Source organism: Sinocyclocheilus grahami, unplaced genomic scaffold, assembly GCF_001515645.1.
Source record: "Sinocyclocheilus grahami isolate Dianchi unplaced genomic scaffold, SAMN03320097.WGS_v1.1 scaffold847.1, whole genome shotgun sequence".
Taxonomy (NCBI): domain Eukaryota; kingdom Metazoa; phylum Chordata; class Actinopteri; order Cypriniformes; family Cyprinidae; genus Sinocyclocheilus; species Sinocyclocheilus grahami.
In genome coordinates, this window is record NW_015506026.1 from 308,978 (window position 1) to 332,414 (window position 23,437).

The 23,437-nt window shown below is 35.8% G+C and overlaps 2 protein-coding genes across 3 annotated transcripts in view; one reads left to right on the top strand and one right to left on the bottom strand.

Annotated features, from left to right (window-relative positions):
• stk10 (serine/threonine kinase 10) overlaps positions 1–17,957 on the bottom strand; it is a 51,038-nt gene extending 33,081 nt beyond the window's left edge. For both annotated transcript variants that reach the window (XM_016247664.1, XM_016247663.1), the window contains exons 1-2: positions 17,568–17,957; positions 8,373–8,537 (exon numbers count right to left, since the gene is read on the bottom strand). In XM_016247664.1, coding sequence (XP_016103150.1) covers positions 8,373–8,537; positions 17,568–17,726 — 324 coding nt within the window. In that variant the 5' untranslated portion in view covers positions 17,727–17,957. The remainder of the gene's footprint in view (positions 1–8,372; positions 8,538–17,567) is intronic.
• Positions 17,958–21,214: 3,257 nt separating this feature from the next.
• stk32a (serine/threonine kinase 32A) overlaps positions 21,215–23,437 on the top strand; it is a 59,922-nt gene continuing 57,699 nt past the window's right edge. The window contains exon 1 of the mRNA XM_016247665.1: positions 21,215–21,400. The gene's annotated coding sequence lies outside the window, so the exon portion shown is untranslated. The remainder of the gene's footprint in view (positions 21,401–23,437) is intronic.

Consider the following 23,437-nt stretch of genomic DNA (forward strand, 5'->3'; position numbering starts at 1 on the left):
GGTTCTGGTCGTCTCACACGTCTTCCATTTAAGGATTATGGAGGCCACTGTGCTCTTGGGAACCTTAAGTGCAGCAGAATTTTTTTTTGTAACCTTGGCCAGATCTGTGCCTTGCCACAGTTCTGTCTCTGAGCTCTTCAGGCAGTTCCTTTGACCTTATGATTCTCATTTGCTCTGACATGCACTGTGAGCGGTAATGTCTTATATAGACAGGTGTGTGGCTTTGCTAATCAAGTCCAATCAGTATAATCAAACACAGCTTGACTCAAATGAAGGTGTAGAACCATCTCCAGGATGATCAGAAGAAATGGACAGCACCTGAGTTAAATATATGAGTGTCACAGCAAAGGGTCTGAATACTTAGGACCATGTGATATTTCAGTTTTTCTTTTTTAATAAATCTGCAAAAATGTCAACAATTCTGTGTTTTTCTGTCAATATGGGGTGCTGTGTGTACATTAATGAGGAAAAAAAAATAACTTAAATGATTTTAGCAAATGGCTGCAATATAACAAAGAGTGAAAAATTTAAGGGGGTCTGAATACTTTCCGTACCCACTGTATATATATATATATATATATATAAAAGTCTCCAGGACATACTGGTCTCGAGATATGGACTGGGACCTGGCTCAGGGTTTGTTCAACCCCCAAGAATGAAGTGTAATAACAGTAAAGCTTGCCTTAGAGACATGAATCTGTGCTCGCCCTAAACAACAGCAGATTATGAGGCTGACGTCACCAAACAAGTTTGCCTGTCTCATGATCTAACAATTATATAATTGTTGCACATCCAGGATGTTTCCTTATGGCCTGGGTTAGGCTCCAGCATCCCCGTTACCCTAAATAAGATAAGTGGTGCATGGACAGTTGAATGAAATGACAGCAAATAGTAGCCACATCTACTGTGAACTACAAAAAAAGAGTCACTTTCAGCATATTCATTACTGAAAACACGTAACGCCAATGAGTCACTGGTCCGACAGATAATCCAGATGTTTTCAAACGATAGACACATGACACATGAATGTACAGGAAGAGCATATCCAACTAGGGATGTTCATTCAAATTAATTTAGGCTAAAACGAAACTGAAACCAACGTTGCATCTCTCTTTCGACACAAAATCAAATGTTTCCATATTCGCGATGTATTTGAATGCCAAAATATTATTTATTATGTAGGCTACTTCACTCGCGTTCCAATATCCACGTAAAACAAAATGTTTTGCATAACATCATTCACGGCGGTACGGTGATAGCGCTTAACGGCACAGATTTTACTACATATTTAAACTGAGCAGTGTGTTTTTTCTATATGTTTGACTGACTATTTTATTATGATAATGAACAGGCTGCATTGTCAAGGTAGCAATGCTTAACAGTGGAAGCAACTACTCCTTTTAGTCATAAAGATAATCGGAATTGTAAAAGGTTTGCCTGTATTTGTGTAGGATCACAATAAAAACAAATCTTTGTGCTTTTGTAAAATAAGGATGCCGCTTTCTGCCGTCTTGGTTTCCTTTCGCGCAGCACAAAAATGAACTGAAACTCTGCATACTAGGCTACTTGTTGCACATTTTTCATTTTCTTAATTTATTATTTAAGTAAAAATATATTTCTCGTATAGGTCTATTTATCGTTATATTTATAGGCCTATAGCCTAGCTTTATGATGTTTTTCTTCGCTCGCAGGTGCGTGATGTGATATGAAGACCACGTGAATCCTCATGTTCTGTTGTTTGCTGCTTTTTGCGCATGTACAATTAATCCCCGGGAAACAAATGTTAGTATTTTTTAACAGGTCACAGACACTTAACCTTTCTAATTTAATTCAATTCTAATTTAAAATAATCTTGTCGGTTAACGGTTAATAATCAGTAAACGAGCGTCGGTTATCGGTTAGGAAAAATAACATCCCTATATCCAACATTAGAGCTATTACTACAAGATCCTGAATATATAGTCACTAGATATCACAGAACTACAAGATTTAAGATTTGATGATTTGTGGGTCAATGGCAAATAACCATGAAAAAAAGGAAGAAAAGTAATGTGTATTCATGTTGGTTTTTGGGGGGAAAACTTTGAATGTCTTTGTTTTTGTCTATTTTGAAATATATATAAAAAAAATATATCTGAAAATATACTTTTTGTGCCATATGGGGTATAATGAAATTTTTTTCACTTTAACGAAATCTATTTAAATTCAGAAATTCAGTCAGAGAAGAGGTGTATTCAAGTCATTGTGTGAAATCCATAGTGAAATGCATTTTTGAATCAAGATCCGAACTCAAAGAAAAAAAAATGTAAAGATATATGAAGAGTTTATTTGCAAAAGCAGAGAAAATTCAAAAATCATGTTTTTTAATGATGTTATCAAGTTTTATTGTGTTAGTTAGCTGTATTTTTTAGTTATTTTTAACCTAATCAAAATAACCCAACTGCAGTTTGATTGAGATTAATTGGAATGCACAATGAAAAAACATGATTTGTGAAAATTGTTAAAAACGGGAGTTATCTGTTTTTGCAAATGAGCTCTTCACATTATAAAGAAAGACCTTTAATTTCAGGAACACCCGTTGACGTAATACAGACCGGAGAAACCAGTCGCTGTGAGTTTAGCATCTACATCTACATCTGCTGCTTCCTTTCTGAAATGTCTGGAATACTGCAAATGACATACATTGATGCCCACAGGTTCAGGAAGGCAGAATAACTAGTCCGACCACAAGAACAAAGTCAGATTGTGAGAGTCTGAGCAAACTCACACATGCACAGGAAAGATTCCTCGAGCGCCTACACGCATATCTCAGACCAATGCAACAAGAGGTTAAACAAACAGAAACGACAACACTGTTAATAATGACTGAAAAACTCAACTGAACCCATTCAACCTGCTGAATAATTCATTATGATGATTATCACTTTCGCCTCACTGGCACAGAGCTCCACGCTTACATTTAGACGCAAAAGACGGCTAAAAGCAATTTATCCAAGTGTCTGTAGACAGATGAGCCATTATCGCGAACATGGATTTTCCTTGACGCTTTAAAATAAAAGATTTGGATGTAGCATGTTGACACGGAATGGAAACTTTACAGCCACCTGTCTACTATTTTAATAGTATGTGAAACCGCATGTAGTATATAATAATTCATGTGTTAAACACTATCATGCTACTTTATCGTCATTCTATGCAACATCGACAGTTATTGAACTGAACTGAATCAACCCTGAATTGAGCTGAATAATGACAACAGTCATCTGTAGAGCTGCTTAGAAATAACTTCAGAATTTATGAATTTTGCAATGCTTTGAAACTATTCTGTATTGTATACAAGTCAATCGGAGTAGCCTATTTGAGAACTTCAGAGGGGAATGATTCAGAAATTGTTAAGAAATTGCGAATGTTTTTGGTGAAAGAAACCTTGAGTAACATTGACTGAAGTTCAGATTATAGCTATTTAATGTTCTTCACAGTACGTAATGTCTTCACATAGCACTAGTCAGAAAAAAAACAATCCTACTGTTGACCTTTGCTGAGATACTAGACACAACATTCATTTCTGATCATGTCGAGGCACACTGGACTGAAGCAGAGAGAGCGTGTGATGGCGATAACAGAGGATAAGAGTAGATTATGTTGCTGTTGAGCGCACATATAGAGGAGAGACAGCTGTCTTGAGCTCACATCCTTTATCCGGCTGTTTAATTGGCTCTTAGACAGTTTACAAGAGTTCAGAAAATCCCAGGACAGTTTGAGCCCTGACGCATGAGGACAGAGATCTTCACACACCTGTTGCATGTTTACACGGCTGCTGACCGCTACAGACTTCAGTCGACAACAAATCAGTAAAAAAATATATACCTGTAGGTGATGCTATATATATATATGTAAGGGACAATCCACAGCTAGCTGTGCATTAAACAATTTTAATGCATGATGTGGACGCAAAGAAGCACCCGACGCAAAGCAGACTGTAATTACCTGCATCTGTGCGTCTCTCTCTACAAACAATGAAGCTGTGAGTTTAGTTACTGCTTTACCTCCTCATTGCTGAGACATATAATGTAGTGATTCAGTATCAAAGGTATTTTATTAATAAAAGTCGTGGGGCAGCGCTGACAACAAGTTTATGTGCTCCTGGATGTTTCTCTGTGTGCGAGTGATGGGTGTGTGTGTGTGTGTGTGTGTGTGTGTGTGCATCAATTAAAGCAGTGCATTTATATAGAACAGTGATTAAACGGACTTGAATCTACCTGTGCATTCATTGGTTTTAACGCATACCTGCCAGCCAATCAGAATCGAGTATTCAGACAGACCATGTTATAAATATATATATATATATATATATATATTCCAGTTTAATATGCATAGACGGCTTATTCACTTCAGATTACTTAGTTACTACAAGTATAAATGTGATTTATAAAATATAAAAAAATGTAGCATTTTTTTAATTACAAAAAAATCAAACTTTAAAATAAATAAATAAAAATTACAGCCAACACCATAAATGTTAAACATTTTAAATTTTAAAAACAAACAAAAAAAAACTGGTTGAAACTGGCTTACATCGTTTAATGGCCATTTTTTCTGTTTTGCATTTTATGATTACAAAAAAAAAATGGCAGGAAAATATATTTATTTGTAAATGAACAACATTTTGCTAAAATGGTTTACCAGTTTCAAATCAAATCAAATGTCCCACATATAATGGTTCAGTGAAATGAGGTACATAAATTTGGCATGAAAGCATGAGAACTGACATGCATTACTTCGAGAGCTACAATAAAACAGAAATGAATAGAAATAGATGTGGAGATGGGGTGGTGGAGGGATGCCGAATGACCCGTCACATCACAGGTGAACAATGTGATAACCTGCACATTTAAAAAAGTTATATGTGAGCCTGGAGCACAAAAGCAGTGTTAAGTCGCTGGGGGATATTTGTAGCAATAGCCAACAATACATTGTATGGGTCACAATTATACATTTCTCTTTTATGCCAAAAATCATTAGGATATTAAGTAAAGATCATGTTCCATGAAGATATTTTGTAAGTTTCCTACCGTAAATATATAAAAACTTAATGTTTGATTAGTAATATGAATTGCTAAGAACTTCATTTGAACAACTTTAAAGATGATTTTCTCAATATTTAGATTTTTTTGCACCCTCAGATTCCAGATTTTCAAATAGTTGTATCTCGGCCAAATATTGTCCGATCCTAACAAACCATACATCAATGGAAAGCCAATATTTGAAAATCTGGGTCCAGGGTCACAAATGGTTAAACAATGTTTAATATTATTGTTTTGAAGTCTATTTTGTAATGCATTGCCAGAGGTTAGTTTACAGTGGGAATTTGTTTTTGTGGCATTCAAATGAAGCCGTGACCACTTCAGAAATCCCCCGTTTTTCTCACACATGTGAATGCCAGTGTGCTGACACATGCATTACTGTTTACTACACGTTGATTCACATAGTAATGAAACAAAATGTTGTGCATTGCTTATGTCTAAATGTGAACGATCAAAATGCTTAAGGTCTGATGCTTTCAGTTCAGCATCTGTATCAGTCATCTCGACACACTCAAGTTAAAGAGAACAAGTGCTCGATGTTTGACAACAAGTGTGCAGCCGTTTCCTTTCATAAAACCCCACAAACATTCCCATCTGAGTGCTTTTCATCGAGAGACGCCTCGTCCACACCCAGATATGATCGTCTGTGACAGGATTGCTCCGACAGCTATTACAGGCGTCTACTGACAATCTCAAAATACACCTCTCGCTTTAGTATGAGAAATGTAACATACGTCAATGCTACGACTTGGACGCCTCGTCCACACCCAGATATGATCGTCTGTGACAGTGAAGGATTGCTCCGACAGCTATTACAGGCGTCTACTGACAATCTCAAAATACACCTCTCGCTTTAGTATGAGAAATGTAACATACGTCAATGCTACGACTTTTCTAGTATTGAATCTATTAGTAATCTATCAAACATTTACAGCTTAAAAGCAATGTATAAAGCAATAGAGTGCTGCGGTTATGACATATGTGACCCTGGAGCACAAACCCAGTCATAAGGGTCCATTTTTTTAAATTGAGATGTAAAATAAATAAGCTTTCCATTGATGTGTGGTTTGTTAGGATAGGACAATATTTGAAAATCTGGAATCTGAGGGTGCAAAAAAATCTAAATATTGAGAAAATCATCTTTAAAGTTGTTCAAATGAAGTTCTTAGCAGTGCATATTACTAATCAAACATTAAGTTTTAATATATTTACAGTAGGAAATTTACAAAATATCTTCACGGAACATGATCTTTACTTAATATCCTAATGATTTTTGGCATAAAAGAGAAATGTATAATTGTGACCCATACAATGTATTGTTGGCTATTGCTACAAATATCCCCCAGCGACTCAACACTGCTTTTGTGCTGCAGGGTCACATATTTTTGTAGACCAACCTGGAAGTTCACATCACCCTGGTTTCCTCAACAAAAACCTAATAGGATTTTCCATTGGTTTTTGGATTACTGCAGAAAAAAAGATTCTTGCACAACAAAATGATTCTTACACATTTTGTTCATCATGATAATGAACGATATAATGATAATGATCAATTATAAATGAACTATACCATGGTCACGTGACTTCAAACATTAATGTTTGACAAGTCTTTATTCAATTTTAATTAACCATTTCCTTAACAGGTTTGAGTTAGAATAGTTTGCGAGAGCGAATCATAGCCACAAACCTTATTTTCAGCATTTAGCTAAAAATCTATTTAAAAAACCAATTGACTTTGGGACGATGGAACTGGAAGTGCCAAAATGCCAACTTGTTTTGACCTACAAAAATGTCATCCCTGCAGCACGTGTGCATTTAAATGTGTTTAAAAGACAAAAAGCTTTCAAAGACACAGTAATACATGGTTAAATCACCCACTGAATGATAATTTAATGTTGATGCAACGTTGAAATGCTGAGAAAACACATCATAATATTGAAATGATTCTGTGTGGCCTCTCAATTATCTGTGCAATTATAGTCGCCTGACGAGGGACTGGTCTTTGTGTGAATGTCCACCAAACTGTAGACTCTTTGAATGTGTTACGTTAGAAAGGAACTTTTAAATGCTTTTGCTATTGTTTGAATAATATATAATCAACAATGCAATCAACAAAAAGTAACTGTAATCTGATTACAAAATGTACAAGTACTTAATTTTTGCAATCTGATTACGTAATCCCGATTACATGTAATCAGTTACTGCGAATGTTTAGTATTTAGGGTTTGTTGAAAAGGAAGTCTCAGAGATCAGGACTCTTTCAGACGAGCAAATTTACCTTCACACCGAGGAATTCCAGCGATGCTTTATAACCGGCTCCTCGTGAAAACTCACTTTTACAGGCAGTTACCTTGACAGCACGTTGTCTATGGAGTTACAATAGTCCACTACAAACATCCACATTCACTTAATAACTTCTATATAGTGTTCAGCTACTTGTCCCACACTGACGAACAACAATGTGAAGTATTGCACTTAGCGAATCATTGACATATTATAGATATCGTCACAAAATTCACACAGCAGTAGAATACAGCCATCAGTCCTGATTTAGATTGTTAAATATGGTTTCGCTCATGCACCGTTCAGTTATTAACCAGACAGCCTTACATTTTCAGGAGCACAAGCACATTTTCTGTAAATGCTGTCTGTTAATCATCAAATGGTGGAGGTTCACCTCTTAGAGAGAAGGTGGAAAATTATCATGAAAAACGTTGACTTCTGTGACACGATAAACACTATGCATGTACAGTATGGTTAATTTAAAGCTTAATATTTTATACTAGGAGGAAGTTTATGTGCTCTTATTTGGAGAGCGAATATTAAGTGATCAAACCTGCAAAATGTCTGTCAGATCAAGGAATGGTTAAAACACATTCTGTGCCAAAAAGACCAGAATTCAGAAACTCCCCGGGCTATTTTCTTTATTATTTTGTTTATGTATGTTTTTTCCTTGAAGAAAGATAAACATAAATAGTAATGAAAGCCAAAATACTGAATGTCATGGAGGTATATTTACTGAGTAATCCACTGTTTTGTAGAGGGGCATCAAAAAGCCAATTTTCACCTGCGATTTGGAGCCAAATTTTCTTTCACTAGAAAGAAAATGATCAAAATCAATATTTTTAGAGAGGAGCTCTGGTTGAGTTAACAAAGAATGATGAGGGTGTGTGTATGACGTCTCCAAAGATGATTCATTTAAACCCGCTGAGCAATTCAGAAACTATGTCACGCAGCACACCTTGTAGTGTTCAAGAAAGCTCAATTTGCTCCGTTTAACCATCTTACCGACAGCTTGTTGTCGTAGAAGAAGGCATCGAGCAGCTTGACGATGTACTGATGGTTGCAGGACGCTAAGATGTCGATCTCCACCATGTAGTCCTCCAGCTCCTCTTCACTTTTGGTTTCGATGACTTTGGCTGCAGCTAGTGCACCGGTTTCTTTATTCTGGGCCTGAAACACAAACCAGTTCTCATCAAAACAAAGTCAGGGTGATTCACATGATTTTCCCATTCCATGCTCGTCCCTTGGGTGCAGTTAATTCACCAGGCCTCTGGGATTGAGCTTTAGTTCTCCATTAGACCTCAAATAATGGGCATTTCTGCTGTTTATGAGGCGACAGTGGACTTAATGCAGCCATCGATAAAGGTTTGATCGGTGTTTGAAGGGGAAGGATTGAGGGGGACATTTTATATTTAGATTTTTTTTTCAATGCAAATAAGAATGTCAAAGATAAAGCTAATCATAATAATAACAATAATAATAATCTACTTTAAAATAATTTGTCAAGTTTTTATAAATGTGGGTCAAAGACGAAAAAGGGTTTAAGCATAAAAACAATAAGTGTAATACTGCTTTAAATAGTTTTTCCCAAATTAAAAAAAAAAAATTCTGTTTAATTGCAATTTTGTTTTTGTTTTTCCGAGCAAAAAATAAATATCATACATTTTCCCCTGATTTACAGAAGACACCCACTAAAATATCATTCAGTGTAACAATTCTGTCAGGCGTATTTACAACAAAAATCAGTTTATGACATATTAAAAGACTAATTACTTTCACCCCAAATAATAATTAGCTGTAATTTTAATTTTTTTAAATTTGCCACCATCCTAGATTTGTCCCATTTGTCAGTAAGAATTTTGTACTCATTTAAAACACAATACAATTTTAATATGCTCCCTTATTCTTTTATATATTTTAATATGTACAAGTCAGAATAAGCATGTTTGCATGTTTACATAAATAGTGTTACACTGAATGATAATGTAACATTAATTCAATCAAATTTTATTCTTCAAAAACTTATTTGAAACCTTAAAAGCATATTACTAATCAAAAATTAAGTTTTGATATATTTACGGTAGGAAATGTACAAAATATCTTCATGGAACATGATCTTTACTTAATATCCTAATGATTTTTGGCATATAACAAAAATCTTTAATTTTGACCCATACAATGTATTGTTGGCTATTGCTACAAATATCCCCCAGCGACTTAACACTGCTTTTGTGCTCCAGGGTCACATATATTATTACTCATTTTTATTACTCTGGCATATCTGATTTTGTCAGCCCAAGCACCTCCTCCCCGCACCCCATTTATTGTGTACTTTTTATGCACTTCCAATGTAAATGTTAACTAAATAAATGTATATAGTAAAACAGAGGTAGTCTTCACGTGTGAGATTTGACAGCACGGTGGGAAACATGTTAGTATGCAACGTTACTCGAGGTGGAGTCGGTCATTGTGGTAAGCTGAGAATGTTTTTAGAGGAAACTGCGTTGCCAAACCACTCAAAAACAAGACTTCCACTTTTTTCTTAAGAACTCAACTTAAAGCAGACATGATTTGGCACCACTAACAGACAGTTAGACTTGTATAAGTGTAACTGTGATAAAATGTAATACAAGAGAGAATGAAAGTAGAACAGGTTGAGATGATTGACATTGTCAGTGGTTGCCATGGCATTGCTATGTGGTTGCTTGGGTGTTTCCGGTGGTTGCTAGGGTCATGCAGAGGAGTCAAACTGTGCAAAGGGTGCAGATGAGTCACACGCTGATGTGATGCTCGACCTAGTAAACACAACTAACTTACATCTGTCTTAACCTCTGTTCAATAAAATAACCGGAAATGAAACTCCACAGCCTCTGAATATGAAGAACCATCTCAGAAGACCTCTGCACAAATGCTTCTCATAGAGTCACATCTCTGTGTAGGGGTGTACGATATTTATTGTCTACGGTAATATCGTAATTATTGTTTTAACGATGTGTGAGCTGACATTAGAGTACGCCACTCAAAAAAGTACATAAGCATTGAATGCATGGTGAAACTAATTAGAATTAAGTTTGAATGTCCCTATTATGCAAGTTATGAAAGCAAAAAATATCCCTGCATGTTTTATATATATATATTTATAAGATATGATATAGTTTAGTAATATCACACAAGCAAGTGCTGTTTTCCCGAATATCAGCACGTGAGCGTGATCGCAAATGTTGTATCGATTTTATACAACAGTTCAACAAACAAAAAGTTAAAGTTGAGTGAGTTATATTTTAGACACAATATTGTCCATTTTTGGCCAACGAAAACACTACAGTGTTTCACTCCTGAATGAATCGGTTTTTGAACGAATCATTTGAGTCAACGATTCAATGAGCCATTCATAAAGACAGCTTAATTTCTAAATGAATCAGGCATTTTGAACGAATCGTTTGAATGAATGATTCAATGGATCACTCATTAAGACAGGGATGTTTTAATGTCATATTTATTTACCTATGGCAGGCCTAAACCAGTCAAAAACACAAATATTATTTGTTGAAAATGAGATTGAAGATATGAACGCCACTAGTGTTTGACTAGCTGACATATATCAGCGCTATGCGCCTGAAAAACACTCCTAGCCTCAAAGAAGCATAATAAATCCACTTACATTTCCACTGAGAGGATTACAGCACCTGCTCAAGGGGATCGAGGAGAAGTCAAAGCTTTCACCTGAGCTAAATATCCCGCAGAGCCACCTCAAACCCTCAATAACAGCAGAATAGTGCACTTTCAGTCCATTTCAACACATCCATAAACAGAACACCCCTCTGTTTACATCTGGAAACAGCACACCTTCAGGAAAACACTCAAGCTCTTGAGGAAGCCCTTATCTTTCAGCAGATAAATCTTACTTTTCATTGAGTTTCTTCTATTTAATTATTCCAAAGGCTGGTTTTATCAGCAGGTAGGTCTTACACAAGTCAACAGATTGTGTCAGAATTACCATAATTATGAAAAGTTTCTACTCTGAGCTATTCTTGGAAACTATGCATTAGCCTTGTTAATGATGACAGCAAAACACATCGTTTACTACATTAATTAATCTCTACTACCTTTTGCAAATCATAAATGTCAATCATAGTTTGTGGGTGAACAACTACCTGCCACGGGCCAAAAGTATCAAACAGATGTAAAACCAATGGAGAAAATGGAAATATTTGATGATTATTAAGAAAGGACGGTCATAGAGGACTTTGCAATCAACAAAAATATTGAGTTGCTCTCAATACAGAATTACATTAATGACAGAAACAGATCTTTAATCATAATTTCAGTCATACATTTCAAGCTATTTGTCTTTGCAACAAACATAACTGACTGATTTGTGTTGTTTTTTTAATTTTTCTGTTTGTTTGTTTATTTGCTTAAGTGTAACACCACTGTACTTTGTAAACTAATTACAAAGAAATAGCAAGTAATGGAATTCAACATGCAATATTTAAGTAGAAAGACTGAAGTAGTAATTCTTGTAATCTTTGTTTTATTTACAACCTCAAAAAAATGACAGTGTAGTTTAACTAATTGCCCCAAATGAGCATTAAAAAAACAATAATAATAATTTTAAAAATACTGTTGGATCAGTTTAACGTTATTAACCTTTCATTCTTACACAATAAGCTGAGTAACCTTGTGCCTCAAACAATAGTAGCTTTAAACAGAAGCTAAGCCTTGGACTCACTGTCATTATGATGAATAGAGCCAATTCAGTGAAACCGAATTACTAAACTAAACTAAAATTATTTCTAAAGAACAGCGTGACAGATATATACAAATACTAGTGTGTCTGAAAAAGGTTAGAGAAAAACGTACTGCGCCATGGTACAACAGTAATACCCATTCTCTCAAGAAAAAAACTCGTAGTCTTGAGCGCAAATGGACAAAAACTAACTTTTCAGGCTCTAAACTAACTTGACAGGCTCTAAAAGCTGCCAGGGCCGAGCATATCCACAAACTCATAGAAAATAACCAAAACAATCCTAGGTTTTTATTTAGCACAGTGGCTAGATTAACAAATAACCAGACGCCACCCGATCTAAATATTCCCGCACAGTTTAATAGTAATGACTTTATGAATTTCTTCACTGATAAAATAGATAACATCAGAAATACAATAACAAATGTAGATTCTACAGCGTATAATACTTCAGCTTCATTCATCGCACCAAAAGATAAACTGCAGTGCTTTACAACTATAGGACAGGAAGAGCTAAATAAACGTATCACTGCATCTAAACCAACAACATGCCTATTAGATCCTGTACCCACTAAATTACTGAAAGAGTTGTTACCGGTAGCAGAAGAACCGCTTCTCAATATTATTAACTCGTCGTTGTCTTTAGATCACATCCCAAAAACATTCAAGCTGGCGGTCATTAAGCCTCTTATTAAGAAACCACAACTAGATCCTAGTGAACTGGCTAATTACAGACCCATCTCAAATCTTCCTTTTATGTCTAAAATTTTAGAAAAAGTTGTGTCTGCTCAATTGTGCTCCTTCCTGCAAAAAAATGATCTCTATGAAGAATTTCAGTCAGGTTTCAGGCCCCACCATAGCACAGAAACTGCACTTGTTAAAATTACAAATGACTTGCTTCTTGCGTCAGACCAAGGCTGTGTCTCATTGCTAGTTTTACTTGACCTTAGTGCTGCATTCGATACTATAGATCATGACATACTCATAGATCGATTACAAAACTATACAGGTATCCAAGGGCAGGCTTTAAGATGGTTTAGATCCTACCTGTCCGATCGCTACCACATTGTTCATTTAAATGGGGAGTCATCTCAATTATCACCAGTAAAACATGGAGTGCCACAAGGATCTGTCCTAGGTCCTCTGCTATTTTCGATATACATGTTGCCACTTGGTAATATTATTAGAAAATACGGGATTAGTTTCCACTGTTATGCCGATGATACTCAACTATATATCTCAACAAGACCAGATGAAACTTCTAAATTATCTAAGCTAACGGAGTGTGTTAAAAATGTAAAAGAATGGATGACCAATAATTTTCTCCTATTAAATTCAGATTGACTTGACTTGACTTGATTATCTCTCAGTCTTAAAGTTCAATCAGTGGCTAAAATGGTTTCAATGAATTGTGAAACTACAAATAATGATGGACAGAAACAATGAGGCCTTAGTGTGGATGATGATGCAGTTGATCTAATATGTAGAATATGCTCATGTCCACCCAGAGCCGTTTCTAGGCAAAGGCGAGCTAGGCGGTCGGCTAGGGCGTCACCAGCTGAAGGGGCGCCAATGAGCGCACGTACTGGCACTTTTAGCAGGGTTGTGATAAAGAGTGGCACAATAGGGATTTCGCTTAGGGCGTCAAATTGGCTAGAAACGGCCCTGTGTCCACCCACAGTGAAGACGCTCTTATCTTTCTGAAGCCAGCAGCACTGAACGCTGGTGATTAGCCGAGCTCACGTGATCTCAGACTTCACAAGCACTACAGGATCATCGTCACACACGTCAAACTTTACCCTGACGGGCATTCGGGTTCACCTCCACATGTTCTCCCATCAATAATTAACGATCAGAGAACTACTCAGCATTAACTAACAGGAGAAAACCAGAGGACTCCTCTTCAAAACACCATCAGAGAACGCATGAAATTTGGCTGAATTCAATTCAGTTATTTTGGTGCGATTCAAAATCAAATACATACAATTTTGGATTTATGTATTTGAACAGCACATATAATTTCCATCCACACTGAAAAAAATCAATTTTTTTTTAAGGTAAGTGGTTGCAATCAATTTATTTTAGCTACCTTTAAATAAACAAATTGAGTTGACTAACTTTCAGCAAAATCTGTTTATTTAAATGTAGCTAAAAAAAATTATTGCAACCACTTACCTTAAAAAAATTAGTAAATTCAATTAATCATTTTTTTTCAGTGCATTTGGATTACACAGTTTTAACAAACTAATAAACGTAATGTAATGCATATTTGTCAGCCATTCATAAATTAATCAGCGAAGAAATATGTACAATTTCTATTATAGTACTAATAAACTGAATGTGTTTTAAATACACAGTAAACCGGTGTACATATTTATCATCAAACACATACATTAAAAACTAATTGAATATTGCTTGTTCCACAGCTAGACATATTTTAGCCATGTTTATATTTGAATAACTGGTTTACAGTGAACAGATTCTAATGCATTTTGAATATGATGTTTAAATAAAATAAAATCAATGCAAGCTATTAATAAATGTTTTTGAGTGCAGAAATCTGACCCGTTTCGTTTATATACTGTATGACTTACAAACATGCATCACATTATGTTTATTAGCTTATGTTATTACTGTGTAATAAAAATATATATGCAATTCAAATACATAAATCTTAAATTTAAGATTACAATTTTAAACATAATATTTTAAACATATTTTTGATGAATCACATCGAAATATCTGAATTGAATTCTGTCGAACGGTGGCCAGATTTCACACGGAATTCAAATTTTTGCAAATACTTCCACCCCGATTTAAACAACGTTATAAATACGCCTAAATATTTTTTTTTTCAAACCTGATGTACAAAGAGAGTAAACAGACCACAAATGATGTCTTGCGATCACTTCTATTGGAAGAGCAAAAACAAAAACAAAATACCTGGCCATATTGTGTCTGAAATACGATATTCACTTTTTGTTTATGGAAATACAAACTTCCATAAATGAGCAGAATGAGAATTTTCGGATTGAGCTCCAAGTTCTTTTGCAGCTAGACTGCATATAGCATAAATTTGTGTCCCTGCAGCACAAAAGCAGTGTTGAGTCGCTGGGGGATATTTGTAGCAATAGCCAACAATACATTGTATGGGTCACAATTATACATTTCTCTTTTATGCCAAAAATCATTAGGATATTAAGTAAAGATCATGTTCCATGAAGATATTTTGTAAATGTCGTACTGTAAATATATCAAAACTTAATGTTTGATTAGTAATATGCACTGCTAAGAACTTCATTTGAACAACTTTAAAGGTGATTTTCTCAATATTTAGATTTTTTTGCACCCTCAGATTCCAGATTTTCAAACAGCTGTAGAGGCGAGAGGTCAGAAATACCAATATTTTTAGACTAAAATGTTAATCTTTAAACACTATTTCGATAAAACGCATGCTTATGAATAATCACGTCTGAAATAATTACTTTACGAGTATTAGTTACATTGATTAGCAACAGAAAACCTACTGTTTTTTTTTTTTTAAATGTATTGTCATTTGTTTTGCTCCATTATTAGAGTAATAAGGAAGTAACATTGTCTAAACTGCAAATGTGTGTAACGCGGTTTCATAAAGCCACGTGCATCGACACATAAAAAATGGTGACCTGATTTGCACTTTGAGATCCTGATCATGATTAATCTTTACCGACCAAACTGAGTGTTATTACACTTATGAAGCAGGACCAGATGATTGAGTTGTTCTTAGCTTTTTCATTTCTTGAGTTTCTAAAGGACAGCACGTTGCACAATATTAGACTCGCGTTCTGTTCTCATTACACAATCACTCATTCATAACTCTGACATAATTCCTTTTAGTAGATGAATCTGCCGTTTCCAGAACAAAACTTCCTTTAGTGGCACTCACACTGATTTTTACATTATATTTATCCTATACATGTATTTGTATCGCATGTTACACAAATACATCATTATAATTTATACATTCTAACTCTCACATGGAAAGGTTTGTTAATTGGACAACACAAAAAATAAAAAATTGTAACTGTGTGTAAATGTGCATAAAGCAGCTCAGATAGATAAATCAAGAGTACTGTAACATAAAAGATCAATGATCATTTGCTTTGTGTATCCGTGTCAATAAGAAGGCAAATTGCTTAAACCATGCTTTCAGCATTACATTTGTATTTAAATTTTACAACTATTTATGCAAATGTATTTAGAGATCAAATAAATAAACTTTGCACATATAAACAAAACAAAATTGTATTAGAGCATAAAAATAAATGAGAATCTAATGAAAATTACAACTGAGAGTTGCTCAATTCAGAGAATTTCCAACAAATCAAAAGAAAAAACTGTGTTGACGCATTACAATCACGAGAGTGCTCATAGATGCATGCTAAAAATATAGATATTCACAAACTGTACGGTCTCAAAATTAAGCTCAGATTAATTCATGCAATCTCTTTTAGCATTTTGGACGGAGAAATGGCCAGAGCATGTTTTCATGAGATTTGCCTGACTGCAGCATTACTCCACTGTGAAAGCTGTCTTTGTTAAGGTTGTATTTAGCCCCAGTCCGCCTGGTCTCTGAGGGCGAGAGGGCCGCAGTGACCCTGGATCTCATGGGGCCCCATAGTTCAGGACACCGTGTTGGGGACAAAGGGCAACTTCAGCGTTTCCTACACTAGGGTTCCTCTCCGCCTACCGAAACTGCAGCACATTCCGCTATCTTCCTACACAGTGACTCCGAGTGGCCCCTGAGGGCCCCGGGCTGAATGCATGTGACCCGTCAGGATATCTAACATTAACCACAGCTATGCCAGTACCGTTAAACAGTTAGTCAAGATGGTTTCTCTAAGGGTAGCATTACTTCATGTCACATCAATGCACATCAGCAGCATGTTATTACATGAAATGTAATTGACAATTGTAATTGTCTCTTGACTGGCTCATAGTTTTTTTCCATTTAAATGAACACACTGTTTATAAATGTGAATAAAGAATTCTAAGACAGAATTTGTTTTGTGCATATGCGTTTAAAAAGATTTTAAAGTGTGTACATAAGTGTTAATAAGAAGACAATTCTTAGTATTTGTAAATATTATATGTAATCGGCATGAATCTACATGTCATAACCAAACAGGATGCCAATTATTAAAACCTTTTAAAATCCTACTACGCTCAAGGCTTAGCTTATGAATATTAATTACGTAACTGACGTTCACCAAGCAGGCCTCACTGATTGGCTGAAAGCCAGCTACGCGGCAGCGAATCAGGTAGAGGCCTAGCTTATGAATATTAAATATTCTAAGTATTATAGACGGCAACGTCAACAAGACCAAATTAATATTCATGAGCAAATCTTTTATCATGGTAGAAGTCGTAGTTTCGTTTCGCTGCCCAACGGGTTTATTACGGTCCGAACTCACCTTATAAACTTTGCCGAAAGCGCCGTCGCCCAGTTCCCCGATAATTTCCCAAATGTCGTTAGGATTAACATCCCGATGAACGTGCTCATATTGTTTGGTTTTCTTCTTCACGTCAATTGTAGGAAGACGGAGGATCTTGCTGAATTTTGCAAAAGCCATTTTAAATAAAACAGACAGCGGGCTCAGATGCGAAAAAACAGATGATGAATTAGTTGACTTCAGAAAAAAACAAAAGCGAGTGAGCTGAAAACTGTCCAACACCCCACGGAAGCAGACGCATTCATCATTAAAATAAATAATAAAATAAAATAAAAAGCATCAAACCGTGATGGACTGGTTCCACGCCATCCACGAGCAAGCGACTGAAGCTCTCGCGCTCACCTGTTCACTCGCTGCTGCTGTGAGTCCGAGACTCGGAGCCACGCCCACTGCACGGACCACGTGGTTCCGGGATTTGTAGTTTTAAAGCCCATTTGTGCGTCATCAGAACTACAGGAGCAAAACATTTTAATGAATTGTCATTCATCTTAATAGTTGTATTTAACAATTATATTTTAATAATATAGTCAAGACGCACAGAAAAAAACAAAAACAAGGAACAGACCAAATCTCTTGAGTTAAAAAAATTAATAAATACATTTGCACACCACCTCCACCTAGTGGTAATATGTGGTGTGTGTGTGTATACATATTCTGTATAAAGTGTTGTGTACAAACAGTTTTTTCAGGATTCTTTGATGAATAGAAAGAACCAAAGATTATCTGCAATAAAATGCTTTTGTAACATTATACACTATACCATGCAAAAGCTTGGAGTCACTATATATATATATTTCAAAAGTGCAATAAAATGTAATTCATAAATGCATATATATTCTATGATAACATTATATGATAATGTTTTACATTTCTGAAATATTTATTACGGTATTATTAAAAAAAACATTGAAATTATGAAAAAAAAAAACAAAAAAAAAAAACATAATTTTCAACCCGGACAAGCAACCCTTTAATGGAACAGGCACCCAATTAAAGCACAGACAAGCAAAAGTTTAAACTTGGTTCCATTGAAAATAAACAAATAAATAGCATTTAAAAAATAAAATTACATTTAAAATGAAAAAAATTATTAATTAATAAAACATTTCAAATAAATGCTTGACCGTGACATTTTTTGCGATGATGATATAGAGTTGTCTGATCATCTAGATCTCCGTTCTCTCAGCAGAGACAGACACGAGTGCACAGTGAACATTACACAAGCGTCCTGACATCACAAAGAAATATGCATGACAATACAAGACAACTGACATCTTTTTTAGCAGACAAATACTGGAGGTGAGAGGAATGAACTCAACTGTCATAAAAACAATACCATGAAATGTCACCAAAAAAATGCATCCTTTTCTTCACATAATATGTTTATTATTATTATTATTTGCTCTTGAGGTGAAATCTGGCCTAGACATTTCTTCATGAGATTCACCAATTTAATTTTACAATTGACTTCCAGAACCCTTTCACTTAAAATGTGAATGTCAGCATTATTTGTCATAGCAAGCAAGCTTTGTCTCTCGAGTGCTGCTGAAACACTACTGCTCGTGGTTGCTCGGCCGAGCCTCGTCAGAATATGCCACCAAACTGTTTTGCACAAAAAAAAGTACATCATTTGAGATGTGGTGGAAATGACATTTGTTCATTATAATCCAGGAAATAAATAAATACATGAATCGGTCACAGAATTCTACTGCGTTGCATGCATGTAAAGTAAGTGCATAGAGTGCAAAAAGTGTTTTCTACAGGAGTTTAATTCGTACTGGGCACAAAAGTCTCCATAACTGAAGAAACACCATTCCCACAGAATACTGAAAGAAAGAAAGAAAGAAAGAAAGAAAGAAAGAAAGTCGTGTTTTATCTACATCTCCTGTTGCATCACTGCATTCCCTGTTGTTTGTGGAGGATGTAAATTCTTGTTGAAGGAGAAAAACAGTATAATTTATTGATAAATCAACGTATATAACCTGTTGTTGTTGTTGTTTTTTTTTTCATTTTGAGAGTATTGACAGCAAAAATGCTGCTATAAGTCAGGCCAGCCTTCTTGTCAATATCAAATAACACTATAGTTCAAATTATAATCAAGTACTTAGCATGTGCATAAGTGTACTTAATTAAAACATGTCAAAACATAATGATTTAAAATGTACTTTAAAGTAAAACTTAATTTGACAATATTACAAAGTGCACTTCTAAAAGTTTACTTTAAGTGTGTTGAGAAAGTCATGAAAGTGTAGTCTCTTTAAGGGCAGTTAAGTGGCATTTATATTATTGATTTTGTTAATACACTTTTAAGATTTGAAGTACACTACAGGTGCACATTCATTAGCTCGTTGGGTTTTGCAACAAAGGGTTTTCCTAAAAACAAAGCCAAAGTTGTCTGCAGTGCTACATTCAGAGAGCTGTAGAGGGTTTGTGCATGCATGGGGAGAGTTGAAAAGCGTATTAAGAAAACAAATGAACTGTATAAATGTCATGCACCTGTGATCTCTGATGACTGATCACACTCAACGAATACAGGCTTGAGAGAAGAATAAGAGCCAATCATTTAAGATCTAGATATTACAAAGTGCACTTCTAAAAGTTTACTTTAAGTGTGTTGAGAAAGTCATGAAAGTGTAGTCTCTTTAAGGGCAGTTAAGTGGCATTTATATTATTGATTTTGTTAATACACTTTTAAGATTTGAAGTACACTACAGGTGCACATTCATTAGCTCGTTGAATTTTCCTAAAAACAAAGCCAAAGTTGTCTGCAGCGCTACATTCAGAGAGCTGTAGAGGGTTTGTGCATGCATGGGGAGAGTTGAAAAGCGTATTAAGAAAACAAATGAACTGTATAAATGTCATGCACCTGTGGTCTCTGATGACTGATCACACTCAACGAATACAGGCTTGAGAGAAGAATAAGAGCCAATCATTTAAGATCTAGACCATCTAAATATTATTGAAATGCCAAATCTTAAATTCTCCAGGGAAACACATTTGAATTGTCAATGAATACACACAGTGCATGTGTAAATAAGCATGCAACTAAATAAAACGTGAATGTATATATATATATATAATACATTATTTTTATTTTTTTTAATGGTTTGTAAGAAATGACGATAAATGATGTCACTGTTTAAAATGCGTTCAAAAAAAAGAATTCCTGAATAAATTGATAAAAGGCTCTGGGGAGACTAATATTGCGTACATACATACAGTAGGCTACTTGAACCACGTTATGCATGAATAAACCCCACCAGTGGGACACTTTCACCATCATCATCATCATCATCATCATCATCACATGCGGTGCACATCAGATCTGTGCCCAGACGCATAATTCTGCTTTTATTCAACAGTTGAGGACAGCTCTCGTGACGCGTGTCATCGGCTCGGATGTGTGTGTGTGTGTGTGTGTGTGTGTGTGAGTGAGTGTGATTACACACAGGAGGTAAACGCGATCACGTGACCGCACAGTGCCGTTGGTGAGTTCTCACAGCATGGCGGAAGGAGTAGTTGTCCGGATGGATTGTTTCTCACCTTGTGTGTGTGCGTGTGTGTGTGTGTGTGTGTGTGATGCAGGCGTGAGTCTCTCCGGGCTTCGGCGTGTGTACAGCAGCTGAAGCAGCATCAGTGTGTCATTGACTCCGGCTCTGCATCTTCTCACAGCATTGCGGTGACTGGAGAAGTTGTGCGGGATAGTCTCACCTTCCCACTGCGGTCTCGTCTGTCAGCAGTGCTGCTGTTATTCCTCCAGTCGGATCATTTCAATCCTCCTGCCATATAAAGCGGTAAGTGTGCGATTTCTAATGATTTTATGATGTACGGAGTTCCGCTACAGGTCTATACAACTCACATATTCCGAGCACTCTCTACTGTCTGTGGACTTTACATTACACTCTGTGTAGCTACATTCGCGTAGAGTAGCTGTATAATGAAGTATGACTTGCACACTGTCCTGGTCAGTACAATTTTAAAGTATTTTAATAGGGGCAAGTTGTCACACTTTTTATGCAATCAATATTTGGTCACTTTATTTTAAGGACTAATTCTCACTATTAACTTACATGCATATTACTAGCATATTGGTTGTTTAGTAATACTTACTAAGCACATATTAATGCCTTATTCTGCATAAGCATATTTTAGATCCCTACCTTGCTAACTATTAACAAGCAGCAGCTTAGGAGTTTATTGAGGCAAAGGTTACTTAATAGTTAGTTAATAGAGAGAATTGGACCTTAAAATAAAGTGTGACCGCATATTTCTCGGGGTAGGTTTATTTTTGTCAATTTCTTGTGCGGATGCATATCTTTAAAAATAAAAAAGATAGTTATGGAACACAAAAGAGTTCATGTTTTATCTGTGACAGCTTGCTCGGAGTAGTTTTCAATTTACTTTCATTATATATATATATATATATACAGTGCTGCTTGAAAGTTTGTGAAACCTTTAGAATTTTCTATATTTCTGCATAAATGACCGAAAAGATCATCAGATTTTCACAGAAGTACTGAAAGTAAACAAAGAGAAAAACATATACTTTGTCATTTATTTATTGAGAAAAATAATCCAGTGTTGCATATCTGCGAGTGGCAAAAGTGTGTGAATGAGAATTGGACCTTAAAATAAAGTGTGACCGCATATTTCTCGGGGTAGGTTTATTTTTGTCAATTTCTTGTGCGGATGCATATCTTTAAAAATAAAAAAGATAGTTATGGAACACAAAAGAGTTCATGTTTTATCTAGCAGAAATGAATTAATGAATTGTATTAACAACAAATAAACCATGTGACAGCTTGCTCGGAGTAGTTTTCAATTTACTTTCATTATATATATATATATATATATATATATACAGTGCTGCTTGAAAGTTTGTGAAACCTTTAGAATTTTCTATATTTCTGCATAAATGACCGAAAAGATCATCAGATTTTCACAGAAGTACTGAAAGTAAACAAAGAGAAAAACATATACTTTGTCATTTATTTATTGAGAAAAATAATCCAGTGTTGCATATCTGCGAGTGGCAAAAGTGTGTGAATCTTTGCGTTCAGTATCCGCCGTGACCCCCTTTTGCAGCAATAACTGCAGCTAAATGTTTATTGTAGCTGCTGATCAGTCCTGCACAACGACTACTGCATTAATGTCCGGACTTCGACTCGGCCAATCCGAAACATTAACTTTGTTATTCTTTAACCACTCTTTGGTAGAACGACTCGTGTGCTTGGGCTCGTTGTCTTGCTGCATGCAAGGGACCATCAGCAAAACAGGTCCCAAACCATGATACTGCCACATGATCTCTAGCAAACTGCAGACGGCCAGCGATGCTCTTTTTGGACAGCAGTGGCTTTCTCTTTGCGACTCTGTCATGCACACCATGGTTGTTCAGTTGTTCTCCTGACGGTGGACTCGTGAACATTAACATCAGCCAATGTGAGAAAAGCCTTTAGTTGCTTAGAAATCACCCTGGGTTTCTTTACAACCTCGCAGACTTTTACACGTCTTGCTTTTGGAGTGATCTTTGCAGCAATAACTGCAGCTAAATGTTTCTTGTAGCTGCTGATCACAACGACTACTGCATTAATGTCCGGACTTCGACTCGGCCAATCCGAAACATTAACTTTGTTATTCTTTAACCACTCTTTGGTAGAACGACTCGTGTGCTTGGGCTCGTTGTCTTGCTGCATGACCCACTTTCTCTCGAGATTCAGTTCATGGACAGATGTCCTGACATTTTCCTTCAGTATTTGCTGGTATAATTCAGAATGCATTGCTCCATCAATGATGGCAAGCCGTCCTGGACCAGATGCAGCAAAACAGGTCCC